This window comes from Apteryx mantelli, chromosome 2 (assembly GCF_036417845.1).
Source record: "Apteryx mantelli isolate bAptMan1 chromosome 2, bAptMan1.hap1, whole genome shotgun sequence".
In the NCBI taxonomy this organism is placed as follows: Eukaryota; Metazoa; Chordata; class Aves; order Apterygiformes; family Apterygidae; genus Apteryx; species Apteryx mantelli.
Window position 1 is genome coordinate 112,669,857 of NC_089979.1, and position 12,190 is coordinate 112,682,046.

General features: G+C 42.3%; 1 protein-coding gene across 5 annotated transcripts; it reads right to left on the reverse strand.

The window, feature by feature from the left end:
* Nucleotides 1–42: 42 nt before the first annotated feature.
* Nucleotides 43–5,661, reverse strand: YAE1 (YAE1 maturation factor of ABCE1). Of its 5 annotated transcripts, none has more exons than XM_067291237.1 (4): nucleotides 5,577–5,661; nucleotides 3,358–3,495; nucleotides 1,532–1,653; nucleotides 43–1,110 (listed from the first exon to the last, which is right to left on the reverse strand). In XM_067291237.1, exons 2-4 carry the CDS (start codon nucleotides 3,472–3,474, stop codon nucleotides 684–686), a joined length of 666 nt encoding a protein of 221 aa, XP_067147338.1. In that variant the 5' UTR covers nucleotides 3,475–3,495; nucleotides 5,577–5,661; the 3' UTR covers nucleotides 43–683. The 5 variants fall into 5 exon arrangements, with proteins under 5 accessions (XP_067147338.1, XP_013811189.1, XP_067147337.1 ...); XM_013955735.1 differs by having other exon boundaries at nucleotides 3,358–3,671; nucleotides 5,577–5,603; XM_067291236.1 differs by having other exon boundaries at nucleotides 3,358–3,671; nucleotides 5,587–5,596.
* Between the last annotated feature and the right edge of the window lie 6,529 nt (nucleotides 5,662–12,190).

The window sequence follows — 12,190 nt, forward strand, 5'->3', positions numbered from 1 at the left end:
TCTGCAATTGCAAAGAGTGGTGTGTAAATAGAACTGTAGAAGGAGGGGGAAAAAATTTATTTTTTTCTTTTAAACTAAAGGCTATGAAAGTTCCTTGCATAGTGGTTGCAAAGGACAGGAGAAGGAATTTGACATAAAGCGAAAAATTCCTGCAGTTTTTATGTAGTTACTAGGGAGAGTCATAGCACTCTGTGTCAGGAGATCCTGTTCTGTTTTGAATGAAGTTAGCATATCATCAAGAGCAACTTATTCTGCAAGTATAGCTCATCCATAGCAGTGGGCATTCTACGCATATAATCAATTTTGATATATATATATATTTTTAATACATTAGAAGAAACCATTTAAGGGACCTGCTCTACTTCCAAAAGGAGAACAGAGGAAGGGAGGGTAAAATATCAGATTCTCACACAGAACACAAACAAGTTTAGTAAATCACTGTAGAGCTTTTAAAATCATCTCACCTTTCAATGAAAGTAATTGTTTAAAATTGAAAGCAAAGTTTTTTGGGTTTTTTTTGTACAGGAGCCAAAGCATGGTAAAGGTTTATGGGAATGACCTCTATGGGGAAGTATCAGAACCAGGTTTCCCAGAAATTAAGTGAACAATGAGCCTGTACCTGATCCACAAATACTCCAATCCAGTCCAGTTCAGATAGTTTTTCTGTCTCGTGTTATTTAAAACTAATATCCTAGTTGCTGGACATGATGTAGCATGTCCAGTGATAAGCCCAGTTGCTCTACTAACCAAACAGTCTGCTCCTTAACCCAAGCAAGGGTTGGCTTTTCAGGATCTGTGCAGATTGCCTTGCTACACTCAGACTGCAAGGAATCATCCTTACCATTATTTCTACAAGAAGTTTTGCCAGAGCTGCCAATATGTTCATATTTTCCAGCTTTAACTGCATCACACTCTGTCCCAGCTGGAGCTGTATCACTAAGGTCCATGTCTTGAACAAAATCTAAAATGTCTCCAAGATGTGACTGTTCCTGGGTAGAATTCAGGTACTTAAGCACATCATCTTCACGCTTTCCAACCACATCTAGAAGATGATTTATCTTACTCAAAGCAGAATCATGTCCATTAAGGTGACACCACGATAAGAGAGCACTGAAAAGGGGAAAAAAAGTAAATGAAAAAAGTGATTACATGTACCTACACAAACTTCCAGTTGCTTGTAGGACAACAGCAATGTGACAAGATATCTATATAAATGTACATACATTTCATTTACAGTTTCTGGGAAATTCAAGCAGTACAGTTGAATATTAAAGATGTAGATTTAGATAACTTTCCAAGAGTAACTTGGGGAGGATTTTTAAGAATAACCACTCTATGTCCATGTAGGTAACTCCCTGTATTTAAAACCTGAGCTGAGAATTCTCAGTTAGGTTAACAGCTTTGGACAGATTTGTTGGTATTAAAACACAGCTACTAAACAACAAATAACCCCCCCCCAAAAAAACAAAACAAAACAAAAAAAACCAAGAAAACCTGACCCTCCACTCAGCCTTAAAGATTCAAAACTTACTTCAGGGTTCCTCTGAACTGGCCACATGTCACCATCAGCTCAGCACCTTGTCTGTAACCCTGATTGAAGCCTTCCTGGAGCGCAAGCTCTTTCCCAGCCTCAATGCCATCCCTATAGCCTTCCTGTAATAGAAAAAGTGGTGCAAGCAGCTTTTCACGATGTGCAAAATTAGAGCTACAAGCATCCTTTCAATGATACAAAAGCCTAAACAAGCATTCAGTCTCTTAAAATTCGGCTTTCTGATTTGAGAGAGAGAAAAAAAAAAGGCCAACCCTTCACCCCCAGCTCTTCCTGCGGTGCCTTACAATTTACAGATCCTTAACATCCAGTCCTTTTTCAAAAGGATCTCCATCAAGGTCAGAAAATAAGGACAGTACTTTTGTAAACATCAAAAATAAGACAAATCTGCAGGAAAGCAGGCTTGCTTTCAAAGTTGACGGCCAACTCCCCCATGAACAATTCCTTGAAGAGTACTTCATATAGATTTCTTGGTATCTAATAGTACGTAAGCTGCAAAACCTCCCCATTAGCAGAGGTATTAAGGGACTTTATCTCCTATCCATAATCCATCTATGTATTTTCACAGAACTAATTATTGAGACATACTTCTCTATTTGCTGGATATCGCTCAAATAATTCAAGAGTTGCTTGGAAGAAAGATGGTGATGGAGTGAGTGACATATAAATACACATAACACTGTGTGTGCAAAATTTCTTTCTGTAAGAAACTGCTAATGATTATAACGCAAATTAATTTCCTTATCCTCTAATAATGCTATCATGTAATATAGAATAATTCTTCTTTCATACCAAAATTCCAAGTTGTAAGAGTAAGAACTTTTATTTGATCACAGGAGAAAAAAGCCTGGTGGCCTTTCTAGAGAAACAGGCAGGAACAAGAATGTTTCTCTATTTTACTCAATGTATAGTTTGACCTCAAGAAAATTTTAAGGTTCCGCAGTATCCACTGAGAAGATACCACATGGGTTTATGTAAGAACATTAAACAGCCCCTTAAGAAAATCACATATTTTTTCAAGGGACTCAATTCTGCAAACTCTTTCTTGGAGAATAATGCAACAATTCCTTGGTAAAATCCTTCCTCATCAATGGCCTATACAACAGCCTCCATTCATGTTCTTCAGCCAAATGTTGCTCATCCACAAACACATGAGCCCTGCTGGCCCCACTCTGAATGATAACATATCTGAGGACAGCAGGGCTGCATTCATTATATTTGGTGAAAAAATTGGATCCCAAGGATCCATATCCATTAAAGTCACCTAGATTTTTTATACTTGTTTTTGTTCGGTGTAGAATTTCAGAGAGGAAAGGGTTGTGGAAAATGGCTTTCATAAAATATATTTTCAGTAGGAAAATAAATAAGCCAAAGAACTATACAGATTGCAATGACCAATTGTGTCTACCAGGAGCCACACATCTGAATGATGAATATTACTAGGAGAAGGGGGAAAAAAAAAACCCTCATGTTTCTTTATTAGCACTGTTTAATTATATTGCCCCACATTTACTAGCAGTAAACCTATAGCTATGAAGCAAATAGCTTGAATCCAGATTTAGCATTGCATTCCACGCATGCACATACTTGTACAGAGGGAGCCAAGGTCTTTTGCTAAACTACTACATGCTCTGACAGGCTACTTGGATAGTTTCTGCCACTCTCTGCTACATTCTCCTGATGTTCAGAAGAAACTAAGTCACAACAACTTTTAGCAGCCATTTTTAATTTTCCCCTTAAGTCAGCCATGTCAATCAGCAAATAAAAAATGGTTAAAAGACTAAAAAAAATCACGGTTATAGAAATACCTTCAATCTTTTCTTCATGGCGCTATTCCATTCTTTCTGTGCTATATATATCTCATCTGCATCTTCATCAAATATGTCTTCACTGGATCGGCTGATGGCAACTTGTACCCAGGACATTACAGCAGCGACGGCTGTGACCTTTGTTTATGCGGTAAAGCAAATACTGAGAAACTCTCAAAAGTCCTTCAGACAAAGCATTGCGTTAGAAGCACAGGCAGAAAACGTGAGTTCTGAAGAAAAGTCACTTCAGGAGGTTATTAATCAAACTGTATGTTTGTTTCCACAAGGAAACCAGATGCTGTTTACAGTTGCATCTGTCAAGAGAAGACAGTCAGATTATCAATGGTAAAACAACTGTTTTAATTTGCAATTGCAGTTTCAGACAGTATTTTCTTCATTTCTTTACTTCCAATAGCAGTGACACACCTATGCACACCAAATTAGTATGTCTAAATGTTGCTAGTACCTGAACAGCAGGCAGACACAACTTTATGACTTGATTTTGGTAGCAGGTGACATATAGCCTCATACAGCTTCCATGCAGTAAATTAAGTTATACACATGTAATTGCCTGCAGAGTTCTGACCTTAATAACTGACATGGACATTCACCTTTGATTTTCAATTTCATGGTTATGCCAAATGTTTAACACAATCTTGTTCATCTTGAATAGAAATACTCATTTATACTTTGAATAAAAAATCAGCTAGTTCTAATCTAAATGGAAAAAGACAGAATTGGATTGTTTCATCTTCTACACTGAAGAAAACCTGAAGAGGCCATTTGCAATTAATTAAATAAATTGCTGGGAATTCTTATAACCCACAAAATACTGTCTTTTTCAATAATTTATTAAAATGGATACAGGACACTGAAGTTAAATTTCATTTTCAGACTTGCCATATACAATTTTTTTTTTAATCTTAATCAAAGCTTCCAAAATTCCCAATACTGTTGTATTCAATCTTTGGGAAGGGATCAAGTAATTAAATGGCTGGTCCAAGAATCACAGCTTTTATTCAAGTTCACACAGATCACTAATGCAAATTCTTTCTCCCGTTTATCTTTTTTCCACGTCCAAATATAAAGCAGTGAAAACATCCCTATTATTACAACTTACAAGTTGTACTTACAAGTATTTCAGGCTTAAAAATTGTTATGCTTCAAAATATTCTGTCATGATGGAATAGAAATTTCAACATTAGCTACCAGATGTTGTATTTATTAAGATACCTCTATTAACATCATTATCACCTGGTTTTGTTAGCCCCAGGGTGAATCCATAAAACTGTCAAAAAAAGTCCCTAAAATGAGGAAGAGAGGAGAGAAGGAAGGACAAAAAAGGCAATCGTGTAAGTCAGTGTGGGAGGAAAGGATGGGAAGAAATAAGTTCAATAAGTTGGAGAAAAAGTGACTTGAGAGAGCTGTACACCAAATTATTCCTGGTACGTTCTGAGAGAGTGCCACTGACTATGGCCTAACTGCAGAGGATGTCAACAGCCCTAAGGAACTCAAGGACACAAATAAAGACCCGCATGTGGCCACATTGTGTTTTCTGGGACACAACCGGTTGGATTTCCACAACCTTCAAGCTCCCTCATGGTACCAGGTGAGAGAGGCATCTTGAAAGCCCCCAAACCTTTCCAGCTGATGGTCTGCAAAACTGCGCTGCACGGTTTTCCCACCCACAACAACGTGGCGTCAGCTGCAGCAGGTGACCAGCAGCCTCCGAGGCACGCGGCCACGCGCTGCAGCCAAGGCTGTGCCATGAGGGCCCTTTCATGCACTGTCCCCATCCCCTCGCGTGTCTCTCTTGTACGCAATATGTGAAAATAATAATAGTAATTAAAAAAAAAATCCAGAAAAACAAAAGGCCCAAATTCCCCTGCAGCAGCATGTCCCAGGCGAGCGCTTGCTAGGAAAACCCCAAGCAGGCTGGGCTACAGACCAGTGGGAACCGGGCGGCCCTGAAGGAGGAGAAGGCGCGGCCCCGGCCCCGGCGCCGCAGCTCGCCATTTCGCAGCCAACCGTTTAGCCCCAGCTGCGCTGCCCGCCTTCCCTCTCTGCCGCCTGAAGACAAGCGCAGCCTTCCCTTCCCTTCCCTTCCCTTCCCTTCCCCTTCCCCTTCCCTTCCCTTCCCCGGCTCCTCGCTCGGACCCCCGGCGCCATCCCGACCCCGCTCCCTGACCCCTCTCCGCCCCCGCCGAGCGGCAGCCTACCGGTGCTTACAGGGCGCAGCCATCCCGGTTAAGGGCAAGCTGGCTTCACCGCCGTTGGAAGCAATGGGGGAACTGCAGCCATGTTGGTTGAGGGCAAGCAGCGCAGGGGCTGCAGGTAAAGAGCCGCCATCTTAGACCGCAGCTCAGTGGCTTCAAGACCCGTTTGAGACACTGGAGGCTGGCGGCCATCTTGAGGAAGGGCGCAGCTTTACGGCCTCCTCAAGGAGGAGGGACGGGGGTGACTCGGGCGCTGTCCCGCCGAGGGGGCGCCAGCCGTTGGAGGGGGGCTGGGAAAAAAGCCGTTACTGTAACTGCCTGTCCAGCCTCTTCAGGGCGACAGGCAGGGCGGCTGCTCCGCAGCGGGCCATGGCAGCAGGTGATGCCTCTCTGCTCCCCCTGCGCCCTGGCCTTCCCTCTAATGCCAACCCCAGCGGGAGCACGTTTCCTCCAGTAAGAGGATTTAGCTTTCTTTTCAGTCATAAATTGTGGAATTGTAAAAAAAAAAACTTCCTTGTTGACTTTTGAATCCTCAAAGCCCTTGGGTGTCAGCTGTGGCTATACGCTGTCCACTACAACCACAAGGTTTAGACATCACACAAATACATCCTTTTTAATAACAAGGGTGCCAGTGGGAGTCAAGTGTTTCATTGTTTGCCTCTTATTAGACCAAATAGTACATCTTCTTGACATAAATATAACAAAATTATTTAGTGTTTTTCCTGGTACATGCTATATTTGGCATATGAGCATACTTCATTTAAAGGTGCTCAATGGCACCAACTAATCTTCGTAAATGTACTATACATCAGTTGTGGGTTCAAGCTGCATGTTTCTTCCCATTGCCAAATCCTATTAAAGTAAATGCCCTGATGCTTATTCTGGTCCATGAGAGGGAGCATACGTATGGTAGAAACAGGAGATTAAGGAAAAACATAAAATAAAGCGCACGAGGGTGCCTGCTGCCATGTCCCATTCCTGGAGTTTTTCATAGCAGCTGCTTCTCAGGTCCACACAGAGCTCACAGCTGTGCTGTCCCATTACGGCCATCCCAATGGTGCTCTCAAAATACTATTTCTAGACTCTTCTCACTTTGGTTAGTGAGGGCATCTGAAGGCCACCACAGGAACGCTGAGAAAGGGGGTGGCAGGAGGCCCTCCAGCGCATGCCTCCATTGGCAGGGCTCCCCACACCGAGCACACTGTCCCAGAAGGGGCTGCGACTGCCAAAATTCATCCCGCAGGACTATGTGCTGGAGCCCACATCTGCATGCTTTGATGCTGAGCCCCAGGAGCCACGTGCCCAAGGCACAATGTGCCTCAGTGGCATAGGCAGGCGATGCTAATTTCTCCTTTACTGTGCTGGCCATGCTGCCACGCTAGCACCCGAGTGCATGCCAGATCAGAAGACGGCTGAAACTGCCATTACAGCAGGGTTAGGTGCACAGCCATGAATGAAAGCAGCGCCTGTCCTAGCAGCACAAGTAATGAGAGAAGAATGATGCCATGCTGTGACTCACACAGCCACAACAAACTCATTCACCTTGCCCCTTCTGTTTGGCCAAGACAGCATATCCTCCTTCCCGTGGCCCTTCTCAGACACTCACTGCTGCTTGCATGCTGAGGTACAAGTAGCCAAGTAACCCAACTCTGTCAAGGAACCAGTATGGCAGGGGATGAAACAATATGGGTGCCTCTGGATGGCCAGACCTGTGTTCATCCTTTTCTCAGCAGCTACTATACATGGCCGTGACTGCTGATTTCCTAGCCCAATTCTGCCACTTCTACCTCCTCTCTGGTAGAGGTTAACTTGACTAGCACTGCCATTTTTTTTAACAGAAAAAAGTGCTGAATACAGCTGGGCTGCACAAACACACACTCACAGAAAACCCTTATAGCAACGGGAACTCTGTTGCTGTAGGTAACCCCTCATGACCAGCCAAAAAATAGTGCTGCTAAACCTGGGAGCTCCCTGCCTGTGTAGCCGGATCAGCCCTACCCTTGCTCATCACCTGATGTCACCTTACCCTCAGCCTCTTGCTCTTCTAGAAAAGACACACAGGCCATGCTTCAGGGTCACTGAGTTTCCCCAATTCAAACTGTCGCAGGACCCCTTACATTTACCATGGTTTGTCATTGCATTCCACACAGATGTCTGTTGAAGATAAATCCTTGTTATGACCATGAAAAACTATGAAGAAGGCTCATATTCCCACCCCTTTCAGTTAGTGGTTGTGGGTGGATAATTTGGTGAATCATACTGTGTACACAGAGCAGAACTGTTGGGCTATGAAGTACACTTGCTGCAGCCAAGTTGATTGTGTGCTGATGGCCTTGACAGGGCTGCTGGCAGGGCTTGAGCGTGAGGTGTAGTGCCTTGGGATGTGTATGCTTTCCACACCTGTGTTCATTCTAAATAAAACAGTGCCTGCCTATTACGGTGACATTTCGTAGTGCCGCGTGCCAAAGGATCAGAACGTGAGGAGAGTATTTCACAGGCTACAAAATGGCTTTAACATTTTTGCAGAATGAATATATGAGAAGCGTTGAACCCCGCCCCCCCCCCAAATTTGTGAAAAATAAAGAAATAGTTGATTGAAGCAGACTGCTTTTTCACATGATTACTACTGTACATAATACTTCAGCTACAGCATTGCTCCTGTTCAGGTCAGTACTACGCACCCTTGTCTTTCAGCCATCAGTGCCTCAAACTTGAACTGACCAAAACAATCAATGTATTCCTTCATAATGCACAAGGACCCCTCAGGATTTCAGGCTTTTTTGAAAGGTGGTTAATTAGTGTAGCCAGGGCTTGTTGTGCTGTGTATGGGACACTCTGTCCTTCAGGATGACGAAAATCTCACTAGGGCAATTTCTATTGCAGTGTACTACTGTCTCTGGCACACTCAAGCTGAGGCATGTGAAGGGCCCAGGATAGAAGACTATTTGCACTGGCGTTACATTGTAAGTAAATTATTCTCCACTGATTTCTATATTCTGTTGTAACAATGTTTATTGTCATGGACCAACAGACAGAGCCATGTCTCACTGGCTCTTAATTTTGGCAGTTGTATAATTCTTTTAAGAAATCAAAGCTCTTAAATGGCATTTGGATGAATTTCAGGAACACTGTCAGATCACTGTTCACTTGTTCTCTGTAGTAAACAAGACTAAAACATGATGAGTAAAGAATAAGCTGTTGAAATGTGAGGAGAATGAAGACTACTGAGGTTTAATAAAGCCAGTAAATACATTGTCACCAAACATTGTTCCATATTCATGCTCTCATGCAGCCTGTGCCTCTGTCCTGAGCTTTGTTCTTCTCTGCATTATTTATCCCCCCCCCCCCCACGCTAAAGGTGGTGGAGTTTGCTGTTGGCTGGATGTTGAAGGTGGTAATATAGTGACCTCCAGTGCTTAAATCCTCCTGTTCCAGACCCACCACAGAGAAAGAATGCAACACAACAGTGAGCTAACAGGTTAACTGCAAGGTCATAGACTTAATGAGGTTTTAAATATTGCAGCTCACAGCACAAGAGACTACAACGATGCTAAATTAAAAAAGAGGGTTAAAATAAACCACTAGGATCAGTGGTTATTGCCAGGGCATGGTAACAAAAATGTATTTCTATGTTTTCCTGTAACATCTCTTATTCAGAATATCGAGGCAATTTACTAATAAAGTCCCATCACCCTCTTGTGATGAAGGTAAAGAATACATAGGAATCACTTCCCTGTTTTTGTGAAATCACTTCCCTCTTCTTTAATAACAGACAATAACATTAAACAACATTTGGCATCAAAATGTCTTATTTAAGGTCAGAAGAAAATAGAAAAAATATGGAAGAGAGCTAGAACTTTATGACTGTATCAGGGTAGATGTCTAACATTTGCTTCAAAGGACCACAGAAATTTTAATGATCATATTGTCATTACTTCTCACAGAAGTATTTGCAAGTGAGAGGACAGTTTTCTGCTTCTTCCTTCTCCTGTATTACCAAAGAATAGAAACTGGCTAGTTAAATGCTATAACAGGACAGTTTTCCTTCTTGCAGAATCATTACCACTTCAGGACCTGGCAAAAGCAGAAACCTTTACTGAATAGTCCATGGGCTGCTGGCAGCTTGGCTTGTGCTGAGTTCTAAGTGGAAATGGTTAAGCAAGAGAATAAAAAATTCTTTTTTTCCTACTTTCCCCAGGCTTGCTTTGAGCATCCCTAGGGAAGCCAGGCTTGCAGTCTGAAAAACTGTACTCTGAACTCTTGCGTACTAAACAGAGCAGCAGGTACAGTTTATTAACACAGACACAGTTCCCCTCCGTCTGTCAGTTCCCTTGGTTTGCTCCTCAAATGAGTGAGGTTTGCTGTCCCCAGATAAAATCCATATTTTCATCCTGAAACTTTAATAACAACTCCAACATTGAAAAAAGATGATATGGCTGAGATCGAAACTAGCTATATATCCCAGCTCAAGATTAATGTCAATGGAACAGAATATCAAATGGGACTGCCCTGTGCTCATTAGACTATGCAACAGAGATGGAAGGAAGGAATATCCCTAACCATCTGCAAGGGTGAGAACTTCAGTCTGCTGACAGTGAGTTTTGGTTCAGTGTGAAATTCTACCACAAGAACAGAAAAATATTATCTCAGTAATGACAAAGTAAATATAACAGGTTTTACATTAAACGCATTTTAGTTGTGTACTTGTATCATGTGTTTACAGAAGTTATAATATTGGCAATGAGTCTGACTGTTTCTCACATCATTAATAAATAAGGACCTGCCGCAGCTTTGTGACTTAGAGATATCCTTCAATTAGGTTTTTCTGTCTTACTGGTTATTTTTTTTGATGCAGAGCTGCCTTGCTTGTTTATATAATAATTGATCTTAATGTGCAAATAATTACTGTAAATGTATTTGATCCAAGGAAAATGCTGGATTCCACCTATGATTTTCCCCTGTGAATTGCATCTCTATTCAAATCACACTGACTTTACCTCATGCTTGCTTTGCTTCAACAGGAGAGAAATGATAGTTCTTTTCCTTTGGCTAAGAGATGAATTGCCCTCTCTGTTTTATCCCTTGTATAAACTCAGGCAAATGTTGAAAAACTGCAGGAATAGCAGCTGTACAATGCTGATCCAATTGTCAGAAGTGAATGAAACTGCTAGAAGGCATAAAACTTGTGGAGTGCAATGATTTCTTTGGCACCTGAAACCATAAGAAAACAATTGTTTCAGTGACAATGACAGTTTCTGAAAGGTTAAGGTTATGACAGGGGTGGTTAAATGGTGGCTTTTGAATTGCATGTGGTTTGTGAACAATTCCAGTACAGCATGTATGCCATATCTGCAGCTTATAATTGGTTGTTTGGCTGTACTAGCACAAAGGCTGCTGGGCAATTCATATCCTCTGCCGTGGAAGAAAGTGAGCTGGCATCACCAGGCCTCCCTGCGACTCAGCTCTGCATTCAGGCTAGCTCCAGCCCACAGTGGGGCGCAGCCCCCCACAGAGCCATCAGCATCTGCAAACTGCTCCTGGAGCACCTCTCCTCAGCTCTGTGAGGAGGGCCCTGCTAGCCCAAAGCAGGCAGTTGCCCAGGACATCATATTGTTGGGCACAGCAAAATGTTTATGACCCCTTTTGCCCCCTTTTGCCCATTCTTTCCTTACAACCAGCTACTGCTGCCTGGTGAGGCATACAATACTGCTTCATGGAGTTTCCCACCCCTGCCAGGGCAGTCGGAGAGCGACTTTCCCTTCTCCTAGCTTCATCCTTTCTCCATTTCTTGATCCTATCCTTTTAATCAATGTTGGAAGAGGAAATACAGCTTTGCTTACAGCTCTGGCTCTGAGTTATGTCCAACCACCTAGAGGTGATGGTGTGTAGCTAAAAGCTCAGGAATTTATTCTCCCACCTTCTGTTGAACATGATCTCACCACTTTTGGGGTTATTTTCTCAGGCATGTAAGTACCAATCTTTCACAATTTTCATTGGTGTCAATGGAAGGTGTCATCTTCAATAGCAATTGCAGGTGCCATGCAGTTAACAGAAGTGGAACTTTGGTATTTAAACAAGACCAGTCATTGCATGTGGCATTTCTTGAATATTACTTACTAGTCTGGAAAAGACTGAGCATAGTTACTCCAGATTTATTTCACAGGAGTTAGCTAGGTACATTGACATTGAGCCACCTGACAGTACTTTGTGATTGCATTCTTCTAGGAACCAAAAAACAGTTCATCAAAAAATACAACCATCTAAACAAATAACATTATGTACCTTTCTCAGTAAATTATTATGGTCCACTATATATCACCATAACTTATGCTGAGAAGCACGTTGCTATTCAGGCAGTTATTGATTTCCATGGGTTTTCGCTCAGGGTAAGGCTGTTCTCAGTGCACAGGATCACAGAGAAGGTGAGCTTTCTCATCAAATTTTCAGCAGCAGAACAGTTGCTAGCTCTTTAAGGAAATGGAAACAGCAGTGGTCATGTTAGAGTTCAGGCCCTGACCTTAGGATGATCATATTATACATTCAAAGTCCAAAGCTGCTTTTCTTTGCTCATCCAAAACCTCCACTGAAGAGAATGGCTCAGTGGGATACGTAAGGAA